This window comes from Eulemur rufifrons, chromosome 15 (genome assembly GCF_041146395.1).
Source record: "Eulemur rufifrons isolate Redbay chromosome 15, OSU_ERuf_1, whole genome shotgun sequence".
Classification (NCBI taxonomy): Eukaryota; Metazoa; Chordata; class Mammalia; order Primates; family Lemuridae; genus Eulemur; species Eulemur rufifrons.
This window is the reverse complement of record NC_090997.1, coordinates 63,478,846-63,499,367: the sequence shown is the minus strand read 5'-3', so window position 1 is coordinate 63,499,367 and position 20,522 is coordinate 63,478,846. Positions and strand designations below refer to the sequence as shown.

The following is a 20,522-nucleotide window of genomic DNA, read 5'->3' as shown; positions in this document are numbered from 1 at the left end:
TATGATTTCAGAGAATGTGGGTTTGAGGCCAAAGTCTCTGGTCTCAGGCCTAGTATAGCCAGGTTCTTAAAATTTCTTAGAAAATGAAACTTGCCAAATGACTTATTACCACCGCTTTAGCCGTTGCTCTCAGTTTCTCCTGCAATCTAGATTTTAACACAAGCTGTTTCAAAGAGGAAAGTGCAGAGATAAAGTTTAGCCTTTTCTAGTGTCCTTGTAAAAGGTGATAATGTGTAGAGAAGCTAAAGGCATTAGCAAGGAACAGAAACAGAAGGAATGTTCTACCTGCTGGAGAGTTGGCTCTCAGAATGCCCTTTCTCCAGTTAGCACAAGGGAACCAGAAATGTCAGACTCAGCTTGGCCATGCAGTCTTGACCTTGGCCTGAAAGAAGATATCAAATGGGATTGGCCTGAAAGAATTACAGAAAGTAGAAAGGGTAGGAATTTGGCCAGCCGTGTTGTTTTTACTGAAAAATAAATGTGCTAATATCAAATAAGGCTCCCTGTGACAGTTACTCAAACTTTTCTTGGTTGGACAAAATTTGAAGAAAATTTATCGTGTGAGGAAAGCAAAGCATCATTCTTTTTGCTTCTTACACATTCTGTTATCAAGAATATTCTTTTTTGAATGTTTAGGGGAAAGTCAGAATAATTTTGCATGTTTTAGTTCAGCCCAGAGTCTTCCTATTTATAGTTTTTGACATGCAAGATAAATGTTTTTAATCAAGACAAATTCACTTATTTATAAAAACACGCCACATTCAAGAATCAAGATGAAGAATAAGATATCACGGATAAGAAAATATCCTATCCAAGTAGGAGAGTGTTAATTTATTGGGACAGCAAGAGATATTAAAGGTGCTTTAGCTTTCTATAATATCTTCCTGACAAAGATTCCTTTGCTATAACTTAAACTGCATTTTTTTGAGGGCTTCTCCATTTAGAGTGAATTTAACAATCATGGATTTAATATAGGGTAGCCATTTCCAAGAAATTATTGGACAGCAAAGGATAAATGAATCCTGTTCCCTAGGCAACTGCATGGAAGGGCGTAACATCCCTCAAGCTCCTAAAATGAGGTTTAAAGTTGCTACTATTTTTGGTTTCAGCTTACTCTAGAAACGGTTTTTATTCCTTGAAATTACTCTTTTATATAATGAAGTTTGAGCCCTTTCCAGCTCCTCTCCCTGTAATGTCAGTCTTCTGTGTGACAGCCTCTCCATCCTTTGATCTCAGCATGTGTGGCTATAAGAGGAATGGCTGCCCTGGAAATAAGATCGAATTGGGGATAGAAACTAATCTCTTGAAAAGCAGAGACATTTCCAGCTATTCGTTAGGCTTTCATAATTTCATGAAGAAAAGTGCTCTGGGCTTTTTTGACCCTCTCAATCTTTTGTAATTTTTTTAAGCTAATGTGGTATAGACACCCGGGTTTAGGTGGAAACCATTTTAAATGGAAAAAAGTGCTGGAATGGGTACACTTCTGATTCTTTTGGTAGGCTCTTTGTGTGGATGCCAATGCCATCTCTTTTATGTGGTTCCCCCAGTATTGTCATGCTTTTTTATCTGCCACCCTTCTTTTGACCTTTTTTTCTCTTGTTCTCCTTGCCCTAATTCTATTAATATTTGGTTTTTTAATGATTTTTTTCCCACTACATATATATTGAGCAGCTGCAGTCTTAGGATTACGCTGGGAAATCCCTGTGCAAGGGCCAGGTGTCGGGAACCTTTCAGAAATGGGGGGTCTAGCTGCTGAATCCATCTCCTCAACATGTTGGGGCTGGTGGTGTCTTATGACTCAGCAAGTCCGAGGGATCTCTGGAAGGCCCCCCAATAAACATATTCTTCATTGTATTCTACCAGTTAGATTCACTTGGGTTCATTAGGTAATCTTTGGAAAAGAGAGTCCTCTCTGGGAGGTTAAATTTAATCTTGCCTAAGTATCAACGACTTAAGTCATGTAGTCTTACCGGTTTCTCACGCAGATGTTGCGTGATACTTGACTAAGGGGATCGAGGTTGGCCGAGGTGGAACAGGGAGAAATTTTTGTATATGGCTCGGTGGTACATGTTCCATGATAAGGGTCCTTGGCCAGCCAGAGGGCATCTGACAGTGAAGGCTGTGGGTGGGAAGTCACAGGAGGTGAGGGAGGAAGGTGGGAAGGAGAAACACTTGGGGATGGTTTGTCTTCTTTACTGTTTTGGCTAAGTGCCACCTGCAGAGTTTCATGACGTGCTTTCCTTGTGCAGGGCAGCCTTAGGTTGTTAATGCTTGTTGTGTACTAACTACTATCAAGTATTTCCTCCTTTATGCTACAGGTGAAGGAGAGAGACTGGATTTTTCTTGTTGTTTGCTTTTGCTGGATAATATTGAAAGCTATTTATGTATTCTGTAAACACTTTTTGAAAGCCTCCTATAAATCAGGAACTCAACCAAGGACAGGGAATCAATGGTGAAGGTCCTTGCCTTTAAGGACATTGTGGTTGATGAGATGAGGCAAACATTTATACAAAAATTATATATTATAATAAAGTACTAAGCACCACCACAGAGAAGCAGATGAGATGTAGCTCATTTTTCTTGGGGAGTGAGGAAGGGGACATGGAAGAGGTGATATTTCAGGTGGCTCTTGGAAGTTGAATAGGAGTTTATCCGAGGCAGAGGAAGGGAGGGCAAATAGTAACTACAAGGGCACAGAGGTGAAAAAGAGGATGGCAAATTCTGAGAAAGGTAAAAAAGTCAGCATGGCTGGCACAAAGAGTGATTTGTGGAAACAGCAAGGACATGAGGCAAGAAATGGAGGCTGTGAGGGAGCTGGTGAGGCCTGAAAGCCCTCTGGATTTACTCTGTGGCTGCAGGGAGCCAGCAGGGGCCTGTAAGCAAGGGACTTGTAAAGTGAGGGTTAAAATTAGGCAGATAATTCTGGAAGCATTATGGAAGGTGGACAATTCAAGGCTAAGATCTCTTGAGAGAGTAGACTCAGTTCATTAAAAATATTGGACAAGCAACCATTAAAAAGATTGATTATAGTCAGTGTTGGAGAAGCTGACATTAGTCAGCCTTGGCATTTTAGCAATGGCTGTAGCATCTGTCAGTGCTACCGAAAGTTAAAATGTGGGCAGGCAGGAGGTTCTTTTACTTTTTGTTTTATACATTTCTCTTTTAGCTGTATTTTTATGGCCATTGTTTATATTATTATTAATATAAATTATTAATTCAAATAAAATTATATTATAATTTATAAATAAATTATATAATTATTATAATATAATAATTTATTTATAAATTAAAATTTATTTAAATAAAATAATTTATTTATAAATTATAAATTTATAAATAATTTATAAATTTTTATAAAATTATATTATAGTTTTATAAAATTATATTATAATTTTAGTATAAAATTATTTTTTTTGAAAAGGAGAAAGGTCAAATCCCATTGCAATAAAATTAAAGCTACAGAACAAAACATTTAAAAGCTCTATTTAATAATTCATTGAAAAAAGCAATGTTCATTCCTAAAGCATTTAAAAATTCCTCTGGGGCTTGCTATAAACAAATTTGAACTAGGTTTTTGTCTGTACAGAAAATGGACATATGTCACATTCCCCACAAACAATGACATCTATTTTTGCATTATCGGCAATTAATTATTTTCCTCCGTGGATCCTGTTAATCCAAATTGTAGATTACTCCAAATAAATACTTGATATTTAGCTATGAACTGTGTACTTACAACTCTTTTGAATGTGGGTTTGGAAATGACCCCATAGATAGCTGAAAATTGGCTTAAAAATGTAGACTATAAAGATTTTTTTATGTTTTTGGAGACAGGGTCTTGCTCTGTTGTCCAGGATAGAGTGCAGTGGCATCATCATAGGTCACTGCAACCTCACACTCCTGGGCTCAAGTGATCTTCCTGCTTCAGCCTCCTGAGTAGCTGGGACTACCGGCGCATGCTACTGTGCCCAGCTAATTTTTTCTATTTTTTTGTAGAGATGGGGTCTCGCTCTTGCTCAGGCTGGTCCTGAACTCCTGGAGATTTTTTACATGGACTATGGACTCTCTTTTGTTGTTCCTTCCCTGTGTATTGTTTTTTCAAGTTCAAATGTGTGTCTGGGTGAAGATTTCCAGCACATAGATCAAGAAGCTTACAATTGATACAGCCTTGTTCATCATATTTGGTTTTTTGGAAACAAATTGAAAATGTATGTTCTTAACTGAGATATTAGGAAGCTGTCTTCAGCATGAACTCATTAGTGAAACATCCACTTACAGGACTAAAGTTAAGTAACCAAATATGGGAACTGCACTTCAGAATAACCAAGATGATGTTGTTTTTCCTCTCCTCATGTAAACAAGACAATTAGAACACATTCATCTCCTTTAAGATGTTTATGGAAAACACTAGTATGAGGATCATTAGTAACTTAAGGAATTTAGAGTAACTTAAACTTGCTATTAATAATTAGTGTCTTGTAAGAGATTTGTCTTTCCAGGAAGTTCAAATGTTATCGTAGCCAGGAAAGAAGCTGTTAGGCTGTGAGGTAATGATTCTCATGCCACTTAACTTGCTTCAGAGCTCTTCTTGGTGCCTGAAAAGTGTCTGACTGCAACCATCCACTCCCTGCCATATAGAGCATACATTTTATTTAGGGAAGGTGTTCCTGGTGACAGGTTAGCAACTAGCTCAATAATGGTGTCTGCACTCAGGGAAGCTGCATTCTACCTTTGGTTTCCATTGAAAAAAATGCCATTTGGAAAACTCCCCCAGCTCCAATAAAACTACATTGCCTCATGGCTGAAGCTTCCCAGTCATCAGCGATTCTTTTAAAGAAGGAAGATGAATAAGAGGATAAGGAATCCTGGAAACCTCAATTAAAAAAATTATAAAAACAGCCACCACCAAAATCAAGCAAAATGACAAAGTGTCTCCCTGGTTGACAACCCATAAAACTTTAATGATTACCTCCATTCTCTCTGTTCTGGGCCAACACATACACTTTAAAAAAAATCCATTATATATATATTGATCTCTTTGATTCAGTTACAAGTGTATAGTTTTGGATCATTTTCAAAGGATCATCTTTTGCCACACAAAGTAGTAAAAGTATCTTTCACTTCAGCTGTTAGGCAGCCATCCTGCTATTTTCTCTGTTGTGAGAATAAGAGAGGTTTTAGGGCAGTCAGAGAGGAGAAATCTCAACAGAAGTCCTCACACTACCCTTCCCTCTCCGCCCCCTTCATATCCTCTTCTTCCGCCTCCTTCTTGTCAAGCGAATGAGGCTTTTAGCATCACATAAATGTTAGATGACTCCTTCACTCCTCCATAGGTGCTGCATCCCTTCCTTCCTTTTGAATTTATGATCTTTTTTGCTCATACAATTCAAAGATTGCCAGGTGTGAATCAGTGGATGTTGTGAAACATGAAAAAAATTAAAACTTCTCAATTCATATTAGCATAAAAATGCAATGACAATCACATTTTTTAGGAAGGTCAGCTCTCATGTTATATAACTCTATGTAGGTTAAATTGTGTGGGCAGATCTTCACTACTATGGAATCAAAAAATCCTAGGGTAGCCTGCTGAATTACACCAAAGAGAAGCTTAGGCTGTTTGCAGATATCTCTAGAACATTCAAGTCAAGATGTTGAAGTGATCTTTGTCTGAAATATGGGGAGCTGGTCATGAGTATTAAACAGATAGCCTTTTAAAATGAAAAAAAAAAAAAAAAAAACAAAAAAACCAAAAACATAAACAAAATGTTAATAGTACCTCTTGGGACTGGAATTTTGAACAATTATTTTCCTTTTCTTTATACCTTTTGTAGTTTGCTAATTTTTAACAATTGCCGTATCTTATTTTTATAAACAGAAACAAACAGCTTCCCAAATTGTTTTCCTTTTCTAGGAATGGAGAAGCTTGGGATGAGGCTGGGATGTCATATTATTTGTTTCTTGCTATGTTAGGTCTCAAATAAATTTTTATCTTTTTGGCAATTTAACATGTGATATGATGTTGTCTGTAGATCTGGTTCCTTACAGTTGGACTTTGCCAGAATCTAGGAGTTAAAGGGAATAGCAAAATCCATTTCTGGAGTGGAGCAGGGTGAATTAGTGGGAGGAAACCCCTCTGTAGCAGGAATGGGGGCTTCACGGCACTTATTCCAGCATCTACAGATGCAAATGGTGACTTTCTTCTTATGTAATTATGTTAATTTATATGGAATTTTATAAAACATGAAGTGGTAAAGAAAGTGTCCCAGCCCCAAATTATGCCGCTTGGTCACAGGGAAGCTATGAAATTAATGTGAATGACAATGTCATTGTTTTGCAGGTGAAAGACAACACATCCAACTTAAAATTATCTAAAGTGAATGTTATTATGGGAACATTATGAGACTAAGTATATCTTTACTTTCTTATTTTACTTGAGGTTCTGATTAAATTTTGCTCTGCTTTTTTAAAAAAAATCTGTGCCTTCATTAAAATCCTTGGCTGGTCAAAATAATGTCAATATCTGGCTTCTTTAGTGTATTATAGAATTTCAAATGTGTAGAGTAGGTAAAGAAGAGATCTGACTTCATTAACATGATGGCTCAAACTTATTAATAGATTTTTTTCAGACTAAAGGAACTAAGTGTGACTTTGCAGCCCAGTTTTGGTATGTATTGTAGATTGCTAGACTAAGAGAGGAGGGATAGTGTAGATAGTGTGGCGGCCATGGGAAGTCTAGCAGGAGAATTGCTGTGGTCCTGGAGCAGAGTAAAGGGAGGCAAGAAGGAAGTACTAGGAATCTAGAGGAAGAATAGAGACCACAGAATTAGAAAGTTACTTACCGATTCAGAATTGCTGAACAAAGAGAGTGAATGTTTAGGTGGGAACTTGAACTTTCAATAGACATGGATTGTTGGTCTATTGCATGTCTACCAACCACATCACAGAAGCTTTCAACTCTGAATAACTTTTCCAATAGGGACACCACTCTTAATAAGTAGCCAAGAGTACTAGAATATGTCAAATGTATTTAAGATTAGGTTGAGTTGCATGTGAAAAAAATAATAACATTGTTTAAAAATAGAATAAGTTTCTTCCTCTTACATAAAAGAAATCTGGAGGTAGGTAGTACAAGTCTTGTATGGAGACTCCACAGTTATCAGGGACCCAGGCTCCATCCAGTTTTCTCTCCCTCCACCCCTAGTGTGTAATCCTTCTTCTCATGTTCCAAAATTGCTGCTGGAGCCCCAGCCATGACATCCTCATTCCAGGAAAAAAGATGGAGGAAGCACTAAATACAGCCTTTTCCTTTAAAGGAAACTTCCTGGAAATCCCACATGACACTTTTACTTATGTCTTATCAGTCAGATGTTAGTCACATGTCCACACGGCCATAGAGAGACTAGAAAACATAGTCTTTTATCTGAGTAGCTTGTTGTCAGCTAGAAATTAGGGCTTTGTTATTGAGGAAGAAGGAGTAATGGATACATGGGCAAGCAATGGCTCTGCCATGCTATATTTCCCTTAAACTAAATGATGGTATATGTTGCTATTTTCCTTATTGTTGCTATTTTCCTTATTTTATAAAATGCATTTCTTAGTGCATTTTATGGGATCTGAGTTTGTATTAATGTGCAAACTGGTATTTATCAGAAGTAAATTTAGAAAACACCAGATTGTGCTTTTCTGGGTACTTCTGGTACAAAGAAATTCTTGGCAGAGAGGGATACTGGGAGAAGAAAGGAACTGTGCTTTTTTCTAAGATATCATAGTCATCTTTAAGGTGACCACCTGGTTAGTCTTTAACTCACAAGGAGAATGAGGCTTAGGGTTGTAGACTTGCCTCAAAGCTGTGTGGGGGTGTGTGTGTTTGTGTGTGTGTATGTGCACGCGTATCTAGGACTCAGAGCAGAGGAGTGATGTTTGAGATATGGAATCTCTGTCACTAATTAATCACTTTGTGATCTTGAGTATATCATTTGGCCTTATCTGTAAAATGAGAAAGTTGGACCAGATGTTCACAATTCCCTACTGGCTCTAATCTTCCATAACCCAGAACCTGGGGGGGTCATTTAACCATCCACCTATCCACCCACCACTCATCCATCCATCTATCCCTCCATCTGTCTGTTCATACCCTTCATCCATCCACCCACCTATCCATCTATCAAATATTTTTGAGCATCAAGTGCCTGGCAGTGTGCTAGAGACTAAGTATTCAAAAATAAATAATTTATCAACCTTCATGAAGCTTATGGTCCAGGGTAAGGCATAGGAAGTATACCACTTTTGCCTCTTGTCAGATGAAAATGCAGTTGAAGAAACTCTGTCTTCAAATTCACCTGCCAATGTGCTGTATTATAGATGGCTCTTGGCTATTATGTTTGAAATACCTCCGTTTATTTCTTGTACCAAATTGTAATTTTGCCTGTGAGTCATTTCCCAAAACATAGCTGCTGTGATGCACAGAAGGCACATTTTGATATTAGCGTAAATCAGATGATATTAAGTTTTAAGTTTTTTTTTGGATGGACCTTATGGAGAATTGGTGAAAATAATAACAGCTAACAGTGATGGAGCTGTTACTCTGTGTTAGGTACTGTGCATGGTGTTTTACACGTATTTTTTGTTTAACCTCAAAACAGCCCTATGATGTGGGTCCTGTAGTTTTCCTCTGAGTCACTGAGAGGCTAAACAACCTGCCCCAGACCCTTGTGATGAGGTGATGTGCCTCAGAGCCAAGGCCCTCGGCCACCACCACTGTTCTTGGAAAAGTACTTGTGTGCACAAACACATATTTTTGTATATAGTTCTAGGAGGTGTAAGTCTCCCTGAAACCTTGGCAATTGTTAAGAAAACTCTAACCTAACTGTATCATAATTAAGAAATCAGGTGGTTAGAAAACCACCATATATGTTCCAAAGTGAAAGATTACCAACATGGAGACACTTTCTGCATCTGCTCATGAGAAGGGGAAGAAACCAGCCTGTGATGAGACTGAGTCCTGTGCACTGTCACCACGAGAAACTCACCCAGTGTCATCAGCCACGTCCAGTGATTCTCAAACTGTGGTCCTTGGACCGACCCTCAGCTGGGCTCCCATTAGAAGTACAAATACTCAGGCCCCACTTCACATCTACTGAATCGGAAACTGTGTTTTCACAAGCCCTCCAGCTGGTCCTGATGTCTTCTGAGCAGCGCCATCCAATAGGACTTTGTGTTGAAGATCAAGACCCTGGCACAATACGTGTGCCCAGTGCATGACGGAATCCATAGCTGCTCTCATTCCTAACTTCCAGCCCTTGACGCGGGGCCATGGGTAAGATGTTAGGGAGGCAGCTGGGCAGGACTTGTTGTCTGCTAGGATGTTACACCTGCTGTGTGCCAGGACTTCTAGTAGAAGCTTGACACCCAAAGAGGAGTGAGGTTCTGCCCTGAAGGAACTTATAGCCCAGGTAAGGGAATCGACATATCAACACATGAGTGAAAACCATGCCATCTACTTCCCTAGAACTCTGTACAGGGTCTAGAAATGGAGGACATCAAGGTGGCCCCAACAGATCTAGTGTGAGTTGTGATGGTGTTAACTGCAGCACTGGGGTTCACGTCACATATGGCTGGCCAAGGAGTTGTCAGAGCTTTGAGACCTGGAGGTTGATTTGTTAGGAGTGATACCAAGATCTGAGGTGAGGCTAGGCTAGGTGGTGAAAGTAATTTCTTATGTATTTTTTCAAAGCTGCATTCTTCAACTGTGTGTGTGTGTGTGTGTGTGTGTGTGTGTGCATGCACACATGTGTACACACATGTCCTGAGACCTCTTAGTGTCCCCTCGTCTCCTTTCATTTCTGCTTCTAACACTTGGCCCCACTTCCTGCTGATCCTTTCACCATTTTCCTCCCCAGGACAGTATTTCTTCTCACTTAGATTTCAGGATATGTTGAAAGCAAAAATAAAAACTAAATACCAAGTGAGTTTATTTTGTGTCCCTCTACATTAGTGCTTGCCTTTGGACCACGTTTTACGTGGCGTCAGTCACATTGCTGGCCCCAGCATGCTCTGAGATTGACCTGGTCCCAACATCTAAGGGTAGAGATTCTCCTGTGGAACCTCAAGGACACATCTTTCTGAAGAACATTTTATTTGGGTGCTTACTTGTTTATACATCTGTTCATTTAGGAGTGGTTTGTAGTTGTATATGTTTTATGTCCTCTTTCCAGAAATATGTTAGAACACTTGCATAAATACAATCAGGCCAGAAAAATAAATTAACCAGGTGGTGTAATGTTAAGGCACCGGGTTCTGATCTTAAGGTCAGAGAATGACTGTTGTTTTCAGCTGCCCCCAAGGAAATGGGGTAGAAATAAAGACAGAAGAACAGCTGCCTGGCGCTGTCCCTGGTCCTGCCTTTCTGCCTGACTCTGCCTGGGCCAGGTCCCCTGCTACCACCTCAATCCTGCCTAGATTTGTACTGCTTGATTCCTTGCTATTGCATGTTACCAATAGCCCTGCTGACTTCTAACTTCTTCACTTGTCACCAGCTCACTCATTACCTGTCCCCGACTTGGATTTGTGGGACTACGTAGTACATTACCTTATTCAGCCCAGACGATTCTTGTCTAGTAGCCTCTGGTTGGATTCTTTGGTCAAGCTGAATATCTGGTAAAAACAAAACAAAACAGTTTTTGTTTGTAAATGTTTTCCTCATTTCCTTTTAAATTCATTTGCAGAGTATTGTTCCCTGCAGAGGTCATTTCTGTGAGCTGATTATTACATAAAAAATATTTTCTTTTATTATTAGTTCATTAGCTTAGAGTGACCCTTCATATTTCTCATAATAAGCAGGGCAAACCTCATCTCTTTTTCCCTAGTGATAGCAGAAATCTTGTATAGTTATATTTCTGCCAGTTGACAATGATAATCAAAACTGATTTAGTGTGTTTAAAGTCTAGGGCTCTCAAGGAGACTTTTAATCCTCTTGTTTATTCAAGATAGATTAATTTGCTCTATTTTTCTACAAGATTCTCTTTCTAGCTTCCACTTTTGTAGGTACAGATATATCTTCCTTTAAGTAGCCTTGATATAGAAAAGCCTGGATTTACTTTATCCTTAAATAACAACTTTTCATAATAAAACTAAAATGCAGGAAGAAGTTGTATTGATATAATTATTTTAAAATTATGATTGACTATTGACCCAAACTGTAATGAGTATGGAGAATGAATATAGCTAGATTTGTTGGGGTGATAGGTATTTGATAATAACTCAATTTTTAAAAATATTCATGAATAACTAGATGATGTGGTCAAATAATAATTTTTCAAAGATGAGCTCAATCACAAGATTCAATTTCCACACTCCTTTTTGGGCATTTTTTTTTCACAAAATGTGAAATTTTGTAACAGGCATGTGTAAATACCTTATAGTATATGACTCTGTCCCCCAAAACAGACAGCTCATATTGAGGCGAGCCACTGTGTTTGCAGGTCATTTAGAGCCTGAGTGGAAAGTTCCTCCTTCTGAGTTGGGTGACCGATAAGCTGTATGGTTAATATTGACATTTTATTGGAGTTGCTTATGTAGCTTTGGCTCTTAGCCAGGGATTTGATTAGTATAATGATTAATTATCTTCATAACTGAGAGTAATAGCCAGCTTTAAGCTTTAATATGTATTTTCTGGATAGAAAAAGAGATTTATCTTTTTAAAAGATTTAATCTAGAACAATAGATGAAAACATTTTTTACTAAAATGTTTTAAATAAAAAATTATGTAAAGACAATTTAACATGTATTTAGTTAAAATTTATTTGTTTTATTTTTTCTCTTTCTTTAAATATTAATAGCATGCAGGTTTTTGTCTAATCCAATAACTCTCCAGACAGCAAGGGGTAGGTGGGTTTAGGACAGTTGCAGAGTGTCACAGGGTGTTTACCGGGCTGGTGACAAAAGAGCCTTTTGTGGTTTGTTTGCACTGGGCTCCTGGCTTGGCACTACTTGATTTGTCCTCAGTGTTTCAAGAGCAGGGACAGGAAGGGGATATGGGTTACAAAATTATTAAAAGTTATAAACTGTGCCTATATTTTGAACCTGCTGTTCTACTTCAGAGAGTTTATTCTAAGGAAATAATAGAAGACGTTTGAAGTCTTAGCTGCCACATTTGTTAATTACATCAGTTTGTGGCATCATCCATTTGGGAACAAAACTTAAATATCCATCAGAAGGAGGAGTGGTTAAATAAATTATTTTAAATCATTATAAAAACTGTTAAAAAGTAAATTATAGATGGAGGCTTTCAAACTTTTTTTTTTTATTATTAAATCAGGAGAGATCTTTTTCCAAATGAAAATTTGTGAGGGATTCCAAATATATAAAAGAGATCAAAAGGGAGCTGCTCTTGTTGAACTGAGGTCTGGAGCTTTTCCCATTTGATGTCTTCCTTGCCCCAGCTGGGCCCCTCAGTCACCTCCGTCAGAGTTTTATGAAAGCTCTTAGAGACCTTGTTTGAGAGAAAATTTCAGATGAAAATTTATTGACATGGAAAGATATTCATGGTCTGTTACATTAGAAAGCGGATTTGAAAACACAGTATCATTCAATTTTGTGAAAAAACACGCATTTTGGTAATGCTCATATATGTTGTAATCTTTATTGTGTGTGTGTGTTTATGGCAAAGCAAAACGTTTAGGAGTTCTAGAGTAAAATGCTTTTAAACTCTGGATTATAGTTATTTTAATTATTTTTGCTTATCTATGATTTTAATTTTATGTAATTATGTATTGTTTTTATAATAAGAAAATATTTTTGGTTGAGTATATTTTAATTTCTAGAACTCACAGCTTTGGAATATATAGTATTTGACATAATACAAGTAACTTTTAACTTTTAAAAAGATTCACATAAATAGCACTTGGTCTCTGTTCTAGCTATCTATTGCTACATAATGAATCAGCCCCAAACTTTAGCTTTTTAAAATAACAACAACTGATCCTTTTATGCTCTGTTATAGTTTGTGTGGGTCAGAGTTTTGGGAAGGGCCTTGCTGGGTGGTCCTGGCTCAGGGTTTCTTATGCGGTTGCTGTTAGAAGAAGGCCGGAGCAGCTGAGAGTTGGCCAGTCATCTCTCTCTCTTCACACTGACTCAGGACCTCTTCCTGTGGTCTCTCTACAAGGACTAGTTTGGACTTTCTCATAGCATGGTGGCTTCGGGGCAATCAAACACCTTGCATGGTGGCTAAAGTTTTCAAGAGCGAATGTACCTGTTAGCAAAGTACAAGCTGCATCACCCTTTATGGCCTGGGCTTGGACATCTCCTAGAGTCACTTCTACCAGATTTTGTTAGTCAATAAGTCTTAGCCTATCAAGATCCAAGGGGACCAGCTACATAATTTTTGGGGCCCAGTGCAAAATGAAAACGACAGGTCCCTTGTTCAACAATAATTAAGAATTTCAAGACAGTGACAGCAAAGCATTAAACCAAGCACAAAGCTCTTCTAAGTGCAGGGCCCTGTGTGACTACACAGGTTGCACACTCATGAAGCTGGCCCAGGGGAGGGAACATTGACCTCATCTCTTGATGGGCGGAACGGCAAGGCCACACATAGGAAAGGATGTGAGATGGGGGATAATGGTGTGGTCATCTCTGGAAAATAAAATCTACCCAGCCTCTGTGACTCACCTCCAATTAATTTGGTGGCTTACAACTTTACTACCTAGAACCAGAGTTAGCCATCAACTATAAAGGAAAAACTGCAGGCTACCACAACAGTAACAGGGATGTATTTTAAAACTCTTTATGGAGATAGTGGTTGCCTCTAAAGAGAGGATAGCAAAATATTAATACCTGCTTTATATCTGTTGTGGGCTGAATTGTGTCTCCTCCCCTAAATTCGTAGGTTGAAGCCCTAACTCCCAATGTGGCTGTATTTACAGATAGGGCCTTTAAGAAGGTAATTAAGGTTAAATGAGATCATAAGGGTATGGCCCTAATCTAACAGGAGTGATGTCTATACAAGGAAAGAAAGAGACACCAGGAGTGCATGCACAGAGGAGAGGCCATGTGAGGACACAGCAACAAGACAGCCATCTGCAAGCCAAGGACAGAGGCCTCAGGAGAAACCAAACCTGCTGGTATCTTGCTCTTGGACTTCTAGCCTCCAGAACTGTGCAACAATAAATTTCTGTTGTTTTAGCCACTCAGTCTGCTATGGTTTGAATGTTTCTGCCTCCTACAAATTTCAAGTTGAAACTTAATCCTAATGCGACAGTATTAAGAGGCGGGGGAGATAGTCCACCCCTTTTCACCCCTTGCATGCCTTCCACTAAGTGAGGACACCTACATGGTGCCATCTATGAGGAATAGGCCCTCAGCAGACACTGAACCCACCAGTGTCTTGATCTTGGGCATCCCAGCCTTCAGAACTGTGAGAAATAAATTTCTGTTCTTTATAAATCACCCAGTGTAAGGTATTTTGTTATAGGAGCACAAACAGACTAAGACACAGCCATGGCAGACTAAAACAATATCTAACAGTTGCAAATATTCTTTCAAGTATATTCTTTATTACTCATTCTAATCCATTGAATATCCCAGGTTCTCTGTCAACTTCCAAGGAAAGCTGAATCTAATAGCAAATGCCATGTTTTAATTAATGTCCCTTCTTTAATAACATTCTGACGAATAAAGTCTTTATTATTCATTTTTCCTGGAGTATTGCTTGTGTCCAGTAAAGGTTCATGTCTATTGTAATACTGTAGCTCCTTTATGGATTTGTATAAAGTAATATTATTGCCTCAGATGGTTGCTGGCCCTTGGGCCTTTGGAACAGGACACATTTTCCAAGCAGTGGCCCTGAGAATTGACCCCCAAACACACTGCAAAAGCCCAATTGTGATAGCTCCCTCTAACACTGTTATGGGTTCAGTTGTGTCCCTCCCAAAATTCATGTGTTGAAGTCCTAACCCTTGGTCCCTCAGAATGTGACCTTATTTAGAACCAGGTCTTTACAGAGGTAATCAAGTTAAAGTGAGGTCATTAGGGTGAACCCTAATCCAATATGGCTGATGTCCTTACAAAAAGGGGAAATTTGGACACAGAGAGAATACCATGTGAAGATGACGGCAAGGCTCAGGAGAGCAGAAGCCAAGAAATGCCTGAGATTGCCAATAAACCAGCAGAAGCCAGGAAGAAGCAGGAACAGATTCTCCCTCATGGCTCTCAGGAGGAACCAACCGTGTGATGGTTGATCTTGGAATTCTAGTCTTCGTAGCCGTGAGACAATGAATTTCTGCTATTTAAACCACCCCATCTGTGGTGCATTGCTATGGCAGTCCCTTCCTCCCCTTTCCTGGAATCTCTGCAGTTCTGGGTGAGTGATCACAGGGACAAACTTGTCCCCATGGTGAGGAAGCTGCCAGATGGCATCACATCTTAACCCAGTTAAAATGAAAATTCTCATTTCTTCAAAGAGTTTCGTGAAAGTCAATTTGTTGGATTTTTCAGGTACAAGGCAAAGGAAATAATTTTTGATAGAAGGACTCCTTCAATACCTCTGATACCAAAAGATTGTCTCATCTACCTTCTTCGAGACCCTTCTACCCAAGAATATGTCTTCACTTATTCCAGAGTTTACAGGGAGTTAATGCTCAGTTGTTTTTCTCCAGAAACCTGATTTAACCCAACTGTATTAGGATTGGCACTTAATTCTTCTGATCTAATAATTTGCATGATTTTTAGTGCCATAATTGTTGAAAGCCGATATTAGAATCCTAAAAGTGGCATATCTTATTCAGCAATGTTTAATGCTTTATAAAATAACAATAATATTGGGTGCATTATGCGGTAATAATGAAAATTACATTTGCGAAGTCATTGTAATGGGACATTCTGAAAGGCAAGAAATAGAGAAAGCACACTGGAAGAGCGGAACATGTTTTATTCACAGCCTTGTGGCTGTCTGCGAGCTCTCAGGTCGGAAGGCAGGGAGGAGCTCTGTGCTCCCTGGTGGCACACCACCCCTGGGCTGCATGATTGAGATCAACCCTTCAGTTTTGATCGAAGTGGGGGATTTTCAGTCACTGGCATCAAAAGAGGGTGGGGGTGTTGAAAATACTTTTTGCTCTTTAAGACAAATTATCATTTTATAAATGAAAATTGGATTTCCAAAGAAAGCACATATTTGCTATGGTTTAGCCTAATAATTTGGTTCTCTTTGAGTTGCTCACAACTTCTGATTGATAGTTCATTTAAAAATATGTTTGGAAAAAATATATAAATTATATTCCCTATACTTCACTAATACAGTTTTATGTCACTTTAAAGCTGATTAACTTTACCCTGTCCTTTGAATACTTTGATGTATTGCTCACATTCAATTTATGCAAACTCACAGAAAACCACAATGAAAATAAATCTGTAAGGAACCTAAGACATTCTTGGCTATGTGAACTGATATGACCAATGCTGATTTTGAGATTTGGATACTTTCTGCAGCAATTAGATAATTTTGTAAAGTTTTAATTAAATATTTCTTTTGGCAGCTTCATTGCCCTTCATCCAGGAGTATTCTGCTTAAAACTGCCAAGATTAAACAAAGCCATGGAAGTGCCAGGGCAGCAGAGATGGAAAAAAGAGTGAATTAGTTTCATTGTGTCTGATTCACAAGAATTATTTTGGCCCAGTGTATGTTCACATGGAACCTGCCTTTGCTCAGTTTCTTTTATGAAGAAAGGTTTTTCTTTTTCACTTTTTCTCTTTGATTATGGAACTGCTGAACAGACAAGCTGGTTTACAGATGTTTAGTCTTATCTAGTCTTTTCTAAGGCCGCGCAATATTTTGGGGGTTACCACATTCCTTTTCCTTGGCGGAGGGCGAGGTACTATTCAGGCAAGAGAGTGCAGCCGTCTCCCACAGGGCCTCAGGTTGTCAGGCAAAGCCCATTTTTTATAGCAATTATATGTAAATTCTTTGTACTTTCTCTTCCAATCAACTCTGAAATCACACGAGGAATGTTTCCGTGGCACCAAGAGCCTCCCATGTCAGCCTTACATGAGAAGCTTATCAAACAGATATGCACGAGAGAGAGGAGAGGCTGGGCTTGGTGCTCATCCACACTTCTAAATGAGCAAAGATATTTTCACTTTCATGGGGCAGGATACTAGTGGCTTCAGTCGGTAGCTTCTTGCAGGGCTGTGTCACCGCTTGGGACTACAGCCTTTGCTCCTTTGCAGTGATTCCCTCGGTTCTAATTATGCCGATTTGTGTGTGAATGCTGTCAGCTTTCCTCCGTGTGGTAAAATGGGCCCCCTTGACAAGTGCTCTGCAAGTGTAAAGCGGTTATACCGATGCAAATACTTTACTCAAGGGCCCATAGTCACTCTCCAACAGCACCTTATTTTCCAAACCCAAAACCTCTTTGGGACCCTGAGGTTATCCATTTTTTTCTCTGTGTTCTATCGAGGAGGCAGCATCATATAGTGGTTAAGAACACAGGCTTTGCAGACAGACTGATTTCACCGCTGCCTCCCAGTTGTGTGATCGCGGAGGGTTCCTCACTGAGTCTGGCTCCTACTCTTTACTTAGGGACACTAACAGGATCACCCTCACAGCACTGTTGAGAGGATTAAGTGGCTACTACAAGGGGAAGCACTTAGCGTGGTGTCAGGCACATATAAGTACTTGGTAAGGATTAGCTTTCATTGCTTTCTGAAGATGTTTAGGGTTCTGTTATTCTAACAGATTTTGTGCAAAGCCAGCAAAACGGAGTTGCTTCTCATAACTGGATTAATTGCAAAATATTTCTCTCCCCTCATATTCTTCCTTTATTCCATCTCACCTGAGATATGAACTTGTATTCATTAAATGAGCAGAGGATGGTGTTGCTTTCTTAAAATTTAGAATGCTGTACTAGTAAATATTTTTTTTTTTTTTTTTTTTTTTTTTGAGACAGAGTCTCACTCTGTTGCCCAGGCTAGAGTGAGTGCCGTGGCATCAGCCTAGCTCACAGCAACCTCAAACTCCTGAGCTCAAGCCATCCTCCTGTCTCAGCCTCCCAAGTAGCTGGGACTACAGGCATGCGCCACCATGCCCGGCTAATTTTTTCTATATATATTTTTAGCTGTCCATATAATTTCTTTCTATTTTTAGTAGAGGTGGGGTCTCGCTCTTGCTCAGGCTGGTCTCGAACTCCTGAGCTCAAACGATCCGCCCACCTCGGCCTCCCAGAGTGCTAGGATTACAGGCGTGAGCCACCGCGCCCGGCCCTAGTAAATATTAATACTTTTAAAAGAAGTCATGGAATAATAATAATTTTCTTACAAGTCCAGTATTCAGGTACCCGAGAACTCTTTCCTTGGCTTCCAGTACTGATGATGTTGGAGGGGGATGAGGCTGGGAAGGTGGTCCCTGCAGGCAGTGGCCCTCTGTCAGTCCCTCCCTGTAGCCACCATTCTGTCAGGGCTTGGCTGGGTTCCTTGGAGTGGCACATAGCTTGTGGGGAAAGGCTGTAGGCACAGAGCTCCACAATACACACTCCAGCTTCTCCTTCTTGGGTGTCCATTCCCACTGGGCAGAAAGCAAGAAGGTCCAATATGATTTCTGCCTGGCATTTCATTATTTGTATATTAACATTTAATATAGAATGAGGTTAGAAGTTCATGTCATAAACAGCCATTAGAAAATTTCCTCCAACTCTAAAATAAGTTCTGCTTCTTTGGGAGGTTGTTAGGTTGTTAGAACGTGAGGCTCTTAATAACAAGATGGTATTTTCAACAGTGATTCGTCAAATCTGCTAATTTCATCTCATTGCTGTGTTACAGATTGACGTTCTCAAGGCAGATCTGGAAAGCGCAGAATGGAAAGTTTTGGAAAATCTTATTTTGGAAGATGTCCTCGAGCAGATTGGACAGCTCATCTTTGAGATCCATCTCCACTGGCCTGGGTTCGAGGTCGGCGGTAGCGACAGCAGCGTCGTGCGGTTCTGGTACAGCCTCCTCAAAGAGTTAGAACTAAAGGATTTCAGGCTTTTTCACAGTTACAAAGATTTATCTAAACCTCAGCTATTCCTGAAGAAAGACATTTTCAATGCAAGTAGCTGTTATACTCTGAGTTGGGTGAATACAAGGTGGAAATAGGATGCAGGACCTCATCAAGAACATGAGGGAATATTGCTATTTGCAGAATGGAACATGTCCACGATTCTAATAATGGGTTTACTCACCCAGTCTCCCACTAGGCTGTACCTGCTTGAGGCAGGGAGCGTGGTATTGCCTTTGTAGGGCATGTAGCCTGGTGCTTGGCACGTGACAGGGACACAGTTAATACTCGTTGAAGGGGTGCGCACAGTCACTCCCATTTGCCCAGAACCAGGCTTTTTGCCTTTTGCCTCTGACAGAGTGTGGATGCTTGTCCTCCTCCACTTTAACTTGAAAGATAATCCCCCGCTCAGCCCAGTTTTCCCTAAAATTCACTACATATCTATAATCCATGAATTCACCAGCATTAGTTGAGATTATGTAACTTTTCCATTTTCACTGGGTTGATGAGATTTTTAAGTTCATTGCCTACTGTCTAAAATAGTGCCTTTCATTTGACTCTGACTCACCTCTTTCAAGGGTTTTCTTGTTTGCCTTGTCAGTAATATTCTTTGAAACCTTATAGATTTCAATAATTCCTCATGCTGTGGCTTCATGAGAAACAATGATTCTGGTTTCTGGGAACTCAGACACACCAAATTCTGTCACTGAATTAGAAAGACTAGACTGTCAAGAACTTCAACTCAAGATTCTTGTCATGTGTAACCTGAAATCCCCTTCGTTTGCTATGAAATTAAGCATAAAGCAGAATATGGGTATCTTTGCTGCTGCCTTTTTTGCCTTCAAACATGATTTTCCAACAGACTTGCCTATGCTGTTTAATCTTTTTTTTTTATATACAGTATCTCAAAGGCTAAGTGCATTTTTCTTTACTGCCAATTGGCAACATTATAAGATTGCGGCCTGAGGGCCACAGTCTCTCTTTCCTAGGATGGTTATCTAGTTTTTCAGTAGCACCAATCCTTTTTATATTAAAAAAAAAAAATTAAGTGGAAAGTTTAGGTTCTCAATAGTTCAAATGATCTCTATCATTCCTATTTACAAGATTAGACATTACTCCTCTGAATAATTTAGAAAAATCCTATTTCAAATAAATTACATAGTATAAAAATAAATCACATTATTGTCTAATTGTAAATTAATTATATTTTTGGTATTTTTTTACATCTTGAGAGTGTAAAAACTATATGTATATTGTTCAAACTTTTGGGGGAAAGGAGGGGTAGAAGAATATTGTTCCTAGACTTTAACCTTTCTCCCAGTTTTGTACTTCCTCCTACCCTTGGACATTTCCCACCTTCTCTTTGTTTCTTGCAGTGGTTTGAAAATGCCATTCCTCAAGTGAGAAACCAAAATATATTACAATGGAATGATCTCACTAACTTGAATTCAAAAGAGAACAAGATTTTCTGAGTTAGTTGTGATGGATTTTTAAAAAT

At 39.1% G+C, this 20,522-nt stretch overlaps 1 protein-coding gene across 1 annotated transcript in view; it reads left to right on the top strand.

The window, feature by feature from the left end:
* The window catches only part of METTL24 (methyltransferase like 24), an 89,668-nt gene extending 69,643 nt beyond the window's left edge, over positions 1 to 20,025 (top strand). Inside the window, exon 5 of the mRNA XM_069488382.1 lies at positions 18,808 to 20,025. Coding sequence (XP_069344483.1) covers positions 18,808 to 19,122 — 315 coding nt within the window. The 3' untranslated portion in view covers positions 19,123 to 20,025. The remainder of the gene's footprint in view (positions 1 to 18,807) is intronic.
* The last annotated feature ends 497 nt before the right edge of the window (positions 20,026 to 20,522 follow it).